This window comes from Myotis lucifugus, unplaced genomic scaffold (assembly GCF_000147115.1).
Source record: "Myotis lucifugus unplaced genomic scaffold, Myoluc2.0 scaffold_378, whole genome shotgun sequence".
In the NCBI taxonomy this organism is placed as follows: Eukaryota; Metazoa; Chordata; class Mammalia; order Chiroptera; family Vespertilionidae; genus Myotis; species Myotis lucifugus.
Genome location: NW_005871426.1, coordinates 256,622 through 270,591, shown reverse-complemented (window position 1 = coordinate 270,591; position 13,970 = coordinate 256,622). Strand labels below are relative to the sequence as shown.

Here is a 13,970-nt window from a genome sequence, read left to right as displayed (position 1 = left end):
TGTTTAAATTATAAGATACTGGTTTGAGCCGAAACTGGTTTGGCCCATAGTGCAACCAACCCTCTGCGGACTGAAAGGTCCCAGGTTCGATTCCGGTCAAGGGCATGTACCTGGGTTGCGGGCACATCCCCAGTGGGAGATGTGCAGGAGGCAGCTGGTCGATGTTTCTCTCTCATCGATGTTTCTAACTCTCTGTCTTTCTCCCTTCCTCTCTGTAAAAAATCAATAAAATATATTTTAAAAAAAAAAAGATACTGGTTTGATCTGTCAACTAGGGGTGAGATATAGGTCTGAGAAGCAGTGTAGTTGTTAGAGATTAAGTTACTGGAAGAAATTTAGGCGGGAGAAATAAGACTCCCCACCACTGTGCCTGTCTCTGCATCTGGAGTTGGAAATAGGGGTAGAAGGAAAGACTGTTTGTGTGGGAAGAAGGAGAAAAAAGCTGGCCTGGGGAAAGGTTTAGGGCCTGAGGTATATACCAAAGAGATTCTGACTAAGACAGAAGCATGTGGCTTTTACTTGGCCCCAACAATCCAGTATGATATGATATATTTATTTAAAAGAGTTGTGAGAAGTTACAGATCAATCAGGGCCTATAACCTGACCTACTACAGCTTCTATAATTATGGCTTCTATTATGGAATCTTTCTGCAGCTCTGTTCAAATGCCAAAGGACATTTCTTACTATAGAAGAGAAAGAGAACTGGCCCTAAAGAAAACTTTGCAGGTGAGTAGGAGAGTGAGCTGTTTCAATACAATAGGTTAGATTTTGCTAACCTGTTGGAAACCCTTTTCAGAAAAAGTTTATTTTTGCAAACAAAGAGCTGATGTTACTGATAGAGGGCAAAGCAGCCTAATACTCAGCTCACTGCTGCATCAGATCCGGCCACTACTGCTTTGAGGGTTACCTGATTTTTGTGATGGTTCCTTGATTTGTGATGTTAAACTTTGTTATTTAAAAACTTAGGTATAACAGCATAATGTTTGTGTAAAAACTGATGGTTTTGTTTTCTTATGTCCCTTTGTCTGCTCTGTTGCCCGGGTTTCAGGTGGCTGAGTCAAAGCCTCTTGTTATTCAAGCAGATGTCATGCAGAGGGAGCTAGAGACCTGCCTAAGAAGAGAGTACACTCCGGAAAATTTACCTTTGCTTCTCTGGCAGGTAAGAGTTTGCAATTTGAAAAGGAGATCTGGAATTTAGTAGAAATGTGTGAACAAAGCTGGCTTTCTGGTGTATCCTCGGGCCAGGGTAGAATTTTCTCCGCATGTGTGGTTTGCAGAACTTGGTTAGTGTAGAAGAGAAAGAGAATTGGCCCTAAAGAAAACTTTGCTCCTCTTTGTTAGAGAGCCATGCTGTAGTTAAGTTTAGTCACTAAACAACTGTTTCCCTGGGCTGGTATGATGAGGCAATACATTGACTAAGACAGTTTCAGTCCTCAGCAGGCTGTTAGCTGACCTAGGGGAGATATTTCTGGAACTCTGCTTTAGGAAAATAACTCACATTATGGGGTTAAACCATTTTCCATGAAGATTATTTTTGTAACATTATACTAATAAAAGTAGGGAAATGCCCACATGTCTAATACTAGGAGAAAAAGTTAAGAAAAGCAGTGTGCTATTTGATAGAATATTGTTCTCCCACCAAACATCTTTTGCATAAGGAATATTTATGGTATTATGTAATATTAGTTAATAAAAGTGTGTATCTCTCTGTGTGTGTGTGTGTGTGTGTGTGATAATAATGGCCATGCAATGTATAGATAAGTCACTTAAAGGACATAGACCAAAATGTTAGCAATCACTTCTTTGGATGGCAGGATAATGAATTCCCTCATTTTACTTCTATATATTTTCTAAATTTTCTAAAATAAGAATGTATTGTTTTTAGAGTTCTTTCTTCCTTTGTATCCATGGCTTAATAGCAGAAAACTGAAAGAGATCTCTATGCATAGTTCTGGAACCTTTTCTCTGTGTAACTTCCTCTTCTCCAGTACTCTCCCCTGCAAATTTTAGCTGACTCAACTTCCCAAGCTTTCATTTCTCTCTTCTTAACTCAGAGAAACCATCATGCTATGCTTAGGATTCCTTTTCCTTCTCAAGCAGAAATCCAAGGTTACTGTAGGGCTTATCTCATTCGTTTCCCTCAAGAACTGCAGTCCTGCATTGCTTGTTGTCCCACATCAGAAAGCAGTTGCCTTGTGTATTTATCCTATTTTCTAGTTGTTTATGATGAAAGGGTATGTCTGTCCTACTGATTCCATCATAGCCAGTATTATTTTTATTCTTAGAAATAAACATTTTAAAAAAGAGTTGGCTCATTTAACTACTTTTAAGTATAAATAAAATTTCGGGTGTAAGGTTAAAAGCTATAATTTTGCCTGTAATATGCTTTGTATTTTACACTCATAACTTCTGTTTTGAAGACATTTTGAGTTCAGCTTTAGGCAAATTTACAGGCTTTTATGTTATTGCTAAAATTGTTCATGAACTGATGATGAAACTATAATCTGTTGGGTTGGCAACAGGTCATGTAGATTGAGAAATGCCTACTTGCTATATTTAAATGTGAATGGTATCTTGAGCTAGGTTTTTAATTTTATGATCTGCACGTAGAAGAATCTATCTTTCCAAAATAACCTGAGACCGATTTTCTTATGTGAGTATTCTCAAGACTTAAATCAGTCTTCCTATTATAATTGTATTCTGTGTTAATTTGTGTTGTTGTTGTTCAAGCATTATACAGAGAGAATTACCCAGCTGGCCCTGAGTAAATATTTACACATGCTCAGGTGGAAGAGATTTTGTCAGCACAGTAAGATCATGGAGCAACTTTACCCTCTTTACAAGGTAGGAAGTCCATGAATAGAACCTGTGGGCTATTTTTCATATGAAACAAGATGGCTTGTCAATGCATATCTTTAAGTACTAGAATAGTCATCATGCCTTAGACTTATTCATCTATATAACTGCAAATTTGTACCCTTTGCCCAACATCTCCCCATTCCCCCCTCCATCCCCAGTAACCACTGTTCTACTCTGCTTCTATGAGTTCAACTTTTTTTTGTTTAGATTCCACACATAAGTGAGATAATACAGTATTTGTTTTTCTCTGTTGTTGCAAATATTAGGATTTCCTTTTTCATGGTTGAGTAATCTGCATGGTTGAATAATATCTTTGAGATACTGATTTTGTTTTCTTCAGATATGTACCCATATATTTTTATTTTTTTGAGGAATCTCCATTCTGTTTTCCATAATAGCTGTACCAATTTATATTCGCACCAGCAGTGTAACTTGTCAATTTTTTAAAAGTCATGGCTAAAGATGGGAAAGGAACTAATGGATGCCTGTTCTGCTTATGGCAGATGATAATGGTTCCTATTTTTACAAATACGATTTGAAGGAACTTTATATAATAGAAAATGAATTTTTCTTCATAGACTTATCCTCCTCTACTATAGGGAAAAGGCTAAGACGCCAACTCCAGTTACCAAACATCCTTATGCACTGACTGTTTACTGGAGTCTCCCTCCTTCAAAGTCCTGAGAATGTGACCACTACCCTTGTCATTCAAATTCAGAATATTAAAGAATTTTGATATTCCAAGAGCCCCTTATTTGGCCTCCAAACTGTATTACTTATGCTCAGAAGCAAATGACACCAGAGAATAAGCTTGCAATAACCAAGGTCTGTCTTTGCATTTCTCTTAAACAGAAACAAGTCGCCTACATTATGCAGGAGTACAGCGATGCCCTTCAGAGAGCTGACAGATTGTCTGTTGCGCGAGAAAACTTCCTTATGGGAAAAAACAATCCTCCTAACTTAGTAACACAGGAAGACCTGACTGTCTATACAAAGTGGTTAGTGTGTCACCTGCACTCACTCAGGACTATTCACCACTACCTGCAGGCACGTAAAGCATGGTTATGTGATAATGCAGTGCCCTCCCAGGATGGCCAGCACAGTGTTTGGTCACACCTGTCACCTAACTTTGGAGTTTCAATTTTTGTATTCTACCTTCTCTACAAATGACGGGAAAATAATGGATCACTAGCTCTTTTCTTTGAAATCTTTTTCTTTTGGAACCACTAATTTAGCTTTGTCTCTGTTGTACTATTTCATATTCACTCTGTAAGTTCTTGTTTTCATCATCTTGTTTAGTATTTATGCTCTTCAATGTAGATCTACTTTTTATTCAGCAATATCTAATGAGGGCCTGATATATGCCAGGTACATGTCGTGGACCAAGTAGAGAAGATAATAGTCTTTGCTGAAAAGGAATTGGGCCCCAGGGTGTTAGTAAAATAGACAAGTGAATAGCCAACGGAAATACAATGTGACTTGAAAAACAGAATAAGTGTAAGTGCAAGTTAAAGAGAGTCACAGAAGAGAGTCCCTAGTCCAGGGTAGAGGCATCAAAAAGGAGTGACATGATCACACCACCTAAATCTTTTCCTATTCCTCTACACCTTATCTCAGTGATACCACCAACCACAGAGTTACCCAAACCAGAAACCTGACCATCACTTGGACATTATTCTTTCCCAATCAGTCACTGTGAGGGTCTACCTCTGAATTATCTCTCCCCAGTCACATGGTATAATAACGATCCGCTCATAAGTCTGGGTCCCCCACTAGAGTGTGAACTCTTTGAGGTTAGCCCATGCCATATTCATTTTTGTGTGCCTACCGCCTCACACAGTACCTTGTCCATTATGGGTGCTTGATCAATGTAGACCTGCCTACAGGTTAAGGTCACTCAGAGCTAGTGATAGCACTGGGCCTCCCAGCTCCAGATTTTGCTTCTCATGATTGGGCAGGTTACTGAGGCCCCCCTCCACCTCCCTGTCCTCTGTCAAAGCAAAATGCTGCTCCTGAACCAACATCTGGGAGCTTCTGTGAGAACTGAGTTGACGTGCAGTCTCTTGGCTGTGCCCTTCTGCAGGCCCTCCAGTATGTGCCCATCTCCAACGTGCTGAGTGTGGCTGTTGACGAAGTCTCTGCGGTTGGTCAGGAAAATGAAAAGGCCCACGCCAAGGACACCAATCCTGACATCCAGGGGTCTGCATCTCCAGGCCCTGTGGACACCAGCGTTTCAGGTAAGAAATTAGTCTTCTTTCCTGAGAGTAATGTGGAGGAAGGAGGTTGTGATTTTCCACATGTGCTGTTCAGGCGCTGTTGTGTCACATGATCTCACTTGAAATTTTTCTATATACCAAAAAGTTCTATCATCTTAATAAATAAGTGTTAACTTGATCATTTCTGGTGGAAAAAAATAACAAACACTTTCTTTAGACATTATTATCTCCATCTTTATAACTAGCAAATAAGAGAGGGGGAGAAAAAAGCAATGAACTTGAAGTCAGGAGTACTGAGCTGTAGACCTGTTTCTTCTGTGGCCTCACTGTGGGCCTGCAAGTTAAGGTCATTTCCTCTCCTTTGCCCTCAAATTACTCATCTCCAAAATGAACCTTTCATATTACGTGCACTTTAAGATTTCTTTCATTTTTAAGGTTACATGATTTTAAAAGACGTTCCTTATTTGAATCAGTAGTCTTCCTGCCCTTGCCTTCTGTTCCAGATGGCTACGAAACCTGGTCAGGATTCTCTGAGTGATGTGTTTGCTTTAGGGCATAGACCTGGTGCATCCAGAGAAGCAGCTAACCCAGTGGGGAATCAGAGATGGTGTCTCAAAGGAGGAGAGTCCAAACTGGGTACTTGTCGAGATGAGTAGGAGTGAGCAGGTGAAAGGAGGTGAAGACTCTCACCTTCTTCTAATTTTTTGATTAATTCAGGAATCGTACTCTTCGTTTCCCATGAAGGACCATAGGTAGTTCTGCTCCCACTTAGTCATTCCCCAGAGGCTCTGTTCTGTCTCTCTTGCCGGCTGTGAGAGGGGAGGAGCCTGGCTAGCTCATCTAGAAAGCCAGAACCAGGAGTTTGTCAAATAGCCCTGGCCCAGTGGGGTGCACTCTGTAATTGTGGCAGAGAAGGCCAAGGAGCAGAATGCCCTTCCCACCGCAGAGGAGGCCCTGCCTCCTGCTACCTCAAAGGACCCTTCCACTTGTCTTCCTGTCTGGTGTTCATTGGTCTTAATATTATTGATTTTGGATGTTTTCAGGGCCAATGAGAACTGAAGCTGCGTTTGTCCTGCCCCAACACACAACAGAAACAGAAGAACTGAAACCTCAGCTGAGGCTCCTGCTCTCTCATTTCAATATCCCATATGACGTAGAGGAGCTGAGGGATGCTGCTAAGGAGATAGAACTGTTTTCCTTGGTACTTGATGGACTCTTTCTTAATTTGAATATAGGTATTCGTGAAAGGCAACACTCGTATTTGCCACAAAGTTGGATATTTATGCTGCCACAATTGTTTTTAGAGTGATAAAATATAAGAGTAATAGGTGAGGCCCTGACCGGTTTGGCTCAGTGGATAGAGCGTCGGCCTGTGGACTCAAGGGTCCCAGGTTCGATTCTGGCCAAGGGCATGTACCTTGGTTGCAGGCACATACCCAGTGGGGAGTGTGCAGGAGGCAGCTGATCGATGTTTCTCTCTCTCATTGATGTTTCTAACTCTCTATCCCTCTCCCTTCCTCTCTGTAAAAAATCAATAAAATATATTTAAAAAAAAAAGAGTAATAGGTGAGATTTAGATTAGCAGTTTAACTTGCTCTCAGTAAGAGTAATGGCACTCTGGACTATCCAACCCAGACGGTTTGTAGGATTTATTTTTCTGCAGGATTTAAAGTAAAAGGTAGGTTCTAGTCCATAGTAGATGATATAAATGTAGCCAAGATTTGGCAAATTTGCATGGTGGAGTTGTCTAGTGTCCAAAAGCCTGCAATTCTCAGAATGTGTTGTAATAACTTTCCTATTGGCAAAATGCTTTATATTCAATAAAAAGAAAAGGTTTGCACCCCAGCCCTAGTCTAGCACCGTCTCATTGAACTTCCTGCACTGAAAGATAAGACCGATATCTGGTCTTTTGAGTATGTTAACCACTAGTCACATGTGGCCACTGAGTACTTGCAATGTGAGTAGCATACATGAGGAACTACATTTTAGATTTTATTTAATTTTAATGAATACACATTTAAATGTTGAACAGCATATTGGACAGCACAGCCTGGGAGGCATCAGCATTAACTAGAGGAATCTTTAACTCTGTGACTCATTGAACTTGCTCTGTTATTCCTACACCTTTATTGAGGCCCTACTATGTGCCAGCACTGTGGTAGATTCTGTGTGTGTTTGTGTGTGTGTGTGTGGGGGGGGTAATAAAATATACATAACATACAATTTTAACCATTTCTGAGTGTATAGTTCAGTGACATTAAGTACATTCACACTGTTGTACAACCATCACCATTCGGTAGGTTCTTGAGATTCTAGAAGCTTATCGTGTAGGGAGGAAATCATGATGCAGTGTGGCCAGTGCAATGATGAAGGCATCACCACAGCTTGGTGGGCCTTGGCCCACCCTGGAGAAGGGAGGAAGAAGTACTGGCATTTTGGCAGTAGGAAGTTATGTCACAGCCTCAGTCTGAAAGTGAGATGTGCAGGGGTTGGCTGAGGTACCTTTAAAAGTTTTAACAGGTCCTAGTATCTGGACCCTTTTCTCTAGCAGCATCCTGGTCAGCATCCTGGTCAGGCTCTAGCCCTGAGATTTTCTAGTTTACCATGTGGTCAGAAATAGTGAATACATTTCCAAATCTAGACCTCTTTTAGGGTCTGACTCAACATACCTACAAAGAAACATATTACATGATTCTCAATCTTTGGAGCAGATGTTCAGAACAAAGAAAACACTCACACAATTATAGTAATGAGTTGACTGAATACATGTGTCTCACAGATATATACGTTTAAGGTCCTGTTATTGTCATAAGAGTCATGTTTTATCAATTAGTTTCAAAGACAGTAGCTGTCTTTGAAATTACCTTCAATCTAACACTCTTTCTCCGCCCCCCCCCCCCACCTCGTCCCCTTCCCCCGGTTTCTACTCTCTCCTTAATTCTGTTTAGGTTTCCCAAAAATTTCAAAGCATCTTCAAAGAGCAACAGAGAATGCAAACGTTTCCTGACTATGATATTGGGAAAGCTAAAGTGGAGAACTTGGGTTTGGCAGGACCTGGGATGGCCTTGAAAAAGAGAGCCAACTGGATTTCCTTTATAAAGGTAAGTAGACCTTGGCGATGGTGACCAGCCTGTCAGTGATGTCAACAGTGTTGCAAAGTCCCCTCCAAGCAGGCCAGGCAACCTGGTAGCACCTGGTCATCAGGTCCCTGTTATCCCCTCTCCTCATTCCCTCAGAAAATTGTCCCCTAGGACATAGGGTCAGTGCCTTCGTCTCCTCAGAAGAAGCAGCTCAGAGAATCTGGTCTTGTGGGCCAGGATCCCCCAGCTCCCTCCTGCCTCGGGTCTAGGTTGAAGCTAGCCACTCTGCTCTGCCTTCTCTGGAAGTTCCCCCTACTGTACCTCTCTCTGTTGGATACCCTCACATCTTGTTGTTAGTCATCTTGCCTAATTGGCAACAACGAAGAATAACACTTGAGGGTATAATTAATTTGTGTAAATCCAGCTTTTTCAGCCAAAACTATTGACTGACTACATACTGTGTGTCAGGCATGGGCCTGGGTGCTGGAGATACACAATTCACAAACAATAAACAACTTAGCAGATTAACTGAAATGATTTTAGGTAATGATAAGTATAGTCCATTCTTGTCATTTGGTAATTATGTTCCATAAAGTTGCCACAAATGTTATGGAATTAAAACTGAACTATTGCTCATAGGAAAAATACAGGGTTAGGTTCAGCAACTGATCAAGACATAACCTTATTTTATGTGCATTTCTGTTTAAAGATACTATTTAATATGTGTTGTTGATTCATTAACATTGAACTCATAGCCAGCAACACTATAACTCATGCCTGAACGAAGCTTACCAAAGCTCATGTTTCTTCTGTAAGACACATCACTGCCTCCTATACGTAGGAACACTGGGCAGAGCTTCAGTACTATGCTTGGGGGCCATTTAAGCAGTGCAATCACCAACAGAAAGCACAAAAGTATAAAAACAGGGCACTAAATAGACCATAAAAAGACACTTATTTATAGTCTAAGGGCTGAAATAAGAAGGCAGACTATTGCCTTGTTTGACCTCAGCTGGAAATGTGGAGTTGGGCAACTCAAATTTTCACCCTTCCGTGCACGTCCATGAAGGAGCAGGAAAGCTCTGCTGGTATTAATTTTGGGGTTACAAATAAAATTTAGTGAGTAGGCAAGTTTGCAAACATGAAGTCCATGAATAATGAGGAGTTGAACCTCATTATTCATGGATTATGCACTCATGTATTATGTATTCATATATTATGTATTCCTGTATTATGAAGGAAGGAAAAGTCTTAAGTGATAAAAACTGATGGGAGAAAAGGGGAGAAATCATTACTCCTTAGTCTGGGGCTTGAGCAAATCAGTGGTTGGTGTAGGGGAAGCCATACCTTTTGTTTTAGATTGTTACACAGGCCAACTAAGTATAGGTATCAAGGAGATAGTTGGATATAACCGCCTGGAGCTTAGAACTAGATATAAATTTAGAGAGTTATCCACATATTGATTTACTTATTTAGCCATAGAACTAATTTTTGAAATATAGCTTATTAATATGAAAGTTGAAGTTTTTACATGTGGCATCACAAGGAGTCTTTGTGAGTGAACTTCTCTTGCCCCATAAATCAAGTAAAATGACCAACACTGAGGGATTCAGGGTCCCTTCTGTTCATGGATGGTGCTCTGTCATCCCAGATGAAGCTACTGCATCTCATAGACAGGCACCAGCTGTCTTTCTCCACAGTATTGTGAGCCCACACAGACCCTTTCCAAGACTTCACATGCTCTAGTCAACTTTCTAGCGCTGAGGCCAGATTCCTTTTCAGAAAGTCCTTGAATCTCTTTGCTAGCAACTTTTGTAGAGAACCATTGTGTTATGTTGTAACTTTATGTGAACATGTTTATCCACTAGATTAAGCCAAAATGTGATCCTTGGCAAAAGAAGCTTTTGACCAAACTAAAAGAACAGAGAAGAATAGATGTATTAATGCAACTCCAAGCAAAGTTTTTGAAGGTAAGAAAATAACCATGTTCCCTTATAGATAAAATTCTTACTAAAATTGTTCTCAGAAAAATGGAATTTTCTTTCCCTTTTAAAAATGCTAGCCATGAATTTACTGTGAAGGCTTTGTTTGGGACTTTCTAATCTAATTACCAAACTTTTATAATCCTGTTAGCTTTCAGTAGAGAGGAACGATTGTCAAAAGAGTTGGATTATAGTCCAACTTTAGATTCTGAGTAATATTGGTCTAGTCATATAACCTCCTCAAGTTTTAGTTTCTTCATCTGTGAAACAAAACGATTAGACTAAATTATCTCATTTTTATTGTGTAAAAAACAATTAACATAAAATTTATCATCTTAACCATTCTATAGTTCAGTAGTACCACCATCCATCTCCAGAACTCTTTTCATCTGGCAAAGCTGAAACTATATACCCATTAAACAATTCCTCCCTCCCTCCCCCACGTCCCGGCAACCACCGTTCTACTTTCTGTCTCTATGAGTTTGACTACTCTAGGTACCACATATTAGTGGGATCATAATATTTGTCTTTTTGTTTATTGACTAGTTTATTTTACCCACCATAGTGTCCTCAAGGTTTATCCAGGTTGTTGAATATGTCAGAATGCTCTTCTTTTATTTTTTAAATTTTTTTAAAATATATTTTTATTGATTTCAGAGAAGGAGAGAGATAGAAACATCAATGATGAGAGAGAATCATTGATTGACTGCCTCCTGCACACCCCACAATGGAGATCGAGCCCGCAACCTGGACATACGACATGTGACCTACTGGTTCATAAATTGATGTTCAACCACTGAGCCACACTGGCCAGACTTGCCCATTTTTTTAATGGGTAATTTGTGTATTTTGTTGTTGTTTTTCTTTTTTCTTTTTTTTTAAAATATATTTTATTGATTTTTTTACAGAGAGGAAGGGAGAGAGATAGAGAGTCAGAAACATCAATGAGAGAGAAACACCGATCAGCTGCCTCCTGCACACTCCCCATTGGGGATGTGACTGCAACCAAGGTACATGCCCTTGACCGGAATCGAACCTGGGACCCTTGAGTCTGCAGGCCGACGCTCTATCCACTGAGCCAAACCGGTTAGGAATGTTGTTGTTTTTGTTGAGTTGTAGGAGTGTTTTATATGTTCTGGGTATATTAATCAGATGTATAATTTGTAAATATATTCTTTCATTCCATGGGTTTCCTTGTTACTCTGTTAATTGTGCATTCTTTGATGCACAGAAGTTTATAAATTTGATGTAGTGACATTTGTCTCCTTTCACTTTCACTTTTTCTTCTTCTTTTTTTTGCCTGTGCTTTTGGGGTCATATCTAAGAAATCATTGCCAAGTTCAAAGTCATGAAGTTTTTACCCTGTTTCCTACTAAAAGTTTTATAGTTTTAGATCTTATATTTAGATTTTAATCCATTTTGAGCCAATTTTTGTATATGGTAGAGGATAAGGGTCCAACTTCATTATTTTGTATGTTGATATCCAGTTTTCCTAACACCATTTGTTAAAGAAACTGTTTCTTCTCCATTGAGTGGTCTTGGCACCCTTGTCTTAGATTATTTGATTATATACTTGAGGATTTATTTCTAGGCTTTGTATTCTAGTCCACTGGTCTGTGTAATTTATGCCAGTACCACACTGTTTTTACTATTGTAGCTTTGTAGTATGTTTTAAAATCAGAAAATGTGAGTCATTCCATTTTTTTTTTCAAAATTATTTTGGCTATTTGGGGTCCTTTGAGATTCCATATGAATTTGAGGATAAATTTTTCTATTCTAAAAAAAAAAAAAAAGCCATTGAGATTTTGATAGGGATCGGCCTAAATGATCTCTGAGGTTTAGTGATAGTAAAATGATTAAAATACAATAATATGTGAATCACTGAAGTAGAAGTTTAGCTCTGGAATTATCATTCCTTTTTTTTACCTTCAGAAGAGGAGAAAGGACATTTATTCAGCACCTGCTACAGGCCAGGCATTTTTGCAGCGATCCTGGGAGAGACATCATTAGTGACCTTGTTAGGTTGACTTGTCCTGCTTTGTGTTAAAAAGACAGGATTCCAGCAGGGATGCAAGCCCAGGTCCGTGTCCTTACAAAGCCTGTGCTTTCCTCAGACACCCAGCTGCTTCCTCCTCATCCATCTGGCAGCTTTCTAACTGCAGACAGTTTGTACCCCAAATGGATAGGTGCTTCATTGGTGCCACAACACTTGTACTTAGGGAGTTGTAACAGAATTTTAAATGTGCTCTGATGTGTATTTGAATACTTACGGTGCTGAATGGATGAATATACCTAAGGGAATCATGATTTTTTTAAACTGAATAAAGTCTCACCTGGGGCTTCTTTCTTATTCATGTTTACATGACCGAATTCTTGTGAGAAGAAGGGAATAACCCTTCTCCCAACCACTCCTTCTCCTCTGTGTTCTACTCAAGATTTCCAGCCCCGAGCGAGTAATGCAAGTGCTGCAAGATCACGCTGCAAAGACAGTCCGGCCGGCTCCCTCTCATCCCACTCCCGTGGCTTCCCAGGGTTTCCATCAGTGCAACTATGACCGAATCTGGGAGAAGATTTATAGTAACACCAACCTCTACCAGGTACCACGGGGGGAAATACCAAATATACCTTTCTGTTCAACTCACCACCTATGAGTAGACCTTATAAATTTACTTTGGTAGTTTTTCAAACCCTCAATTTCCTCCTCCTTCAAAAGGTTTTTCTCAATAGAACCAACCCCGTGAGGACCACTTTCTGTCTAAACACTCACAATATTTATCAACCGTCCAACTCATTTGGTGTTTAGTTGGGCTTGAAGAAAGCGTAGGGTTAAGGGAAGGGGTGGTGGAGAGGGAAGTAGGAGCACATTCCAGGAGGGAAGTATGAACAACAATGCAGAAGAGAGACTATGTGGAGTGTTCAAATTTGGTGGAGTGGAAGACTCATGTGGAAATAGAGTGAAGAGCAGTTTTTTAGTGGGGAGGAGAGGGCAGGTTGTAGTAGATGCATGTAAGTTCCATAAGGAATGTGTGCTTCATCCTGGAAGGCAAATATTATATGCAACGCTATATTTTTTAGGAAGGTTAACATGGCAGCCAGGTGTTAATTGGATTGAAAGACGGAGAAATTGAAGGCAGGGAACTAGTTAGGTAGCTACTACATGGGATAGGCATGAATTTTGGCAAGGAACGGGAGTTTCTACTCAAACCTAGTGGATATTTGTCTTTACAATTGTACAATAGCATTTTGAAGCTATAATCTGCTATTGTTTGTTGCTCTATAAGAGAAGAGTTTTGTTTCATTTGCTTACTTAAGATGAGAAAACTCAGTGTGTTTATTTATACTCTGAAGGGAAGGAGCAGTGGAGAAGAAGAGATGGAAGATATGAAAGGGTAAATATGAAACACAGATGATCCTGGGGAAAGAGGGGTGGAATGGGGTGAAAAAAAACAAGTGGAGGAGTAATTTTGAGAAAGAGAGAATGGCATCACTTCCCTTGAGGTGAATGAGGCACGTAGAATTTTCCGGTGCTAAAAGATACGATGCAGGAGCTTGTGGATGACCTGCTGCCTTGGAAAGAGAGAGGGAGAGGAAGAGGAAGATGTTCGGGTTAGTGAGTTGGAAGGTGAGCGTGGCCTGTGAGCAGGTATCAATGTGGGAAAAGTCACCAAAGAGAGGAACGCATAAGGATGACCATGTAGCTAAGAGGGCCCAGTTGACGTAAGGGGGCATGAATTTGCATTTGAGCCCACTCTGAGTAATAATTCTATTACTTTTTCCCCTGAAGACAACTGTAGAGTGAATAAGAATGATACATAAAGTCAGAAGCACAGAG

General features: G+C 40.1%; 1 protein-coding gene across 1 annotated transcript in view; it reads left to right on the top strand.

Moving 5' to 3' along the window:
• Positions 1-2,818: 2,818 nt before the first annotated feature.
• CCDC162P overlaps positions 2,819-13,970 on the top strand; it is a 53,979-nt gene continuing 42,827 nt past the window's right edge. The window contains 6 exon segments of the mRNA XM_023765127.1: positions 2,819-2,845; positions 4,944-5,097; positions 6,120-6,277; positions 8,025-8,177; positions 10,025-10,126; positions 12,574-12,735. Of these exon segments, the coding sequence (XP_023620895.1) occupies positions 2,819-2,845; positions 4,944-5,097; positions 6,120-6,277; positions 8,025-8,177; positions 10,025-10,126; positions 12,574-12,735 (756 nt within the window).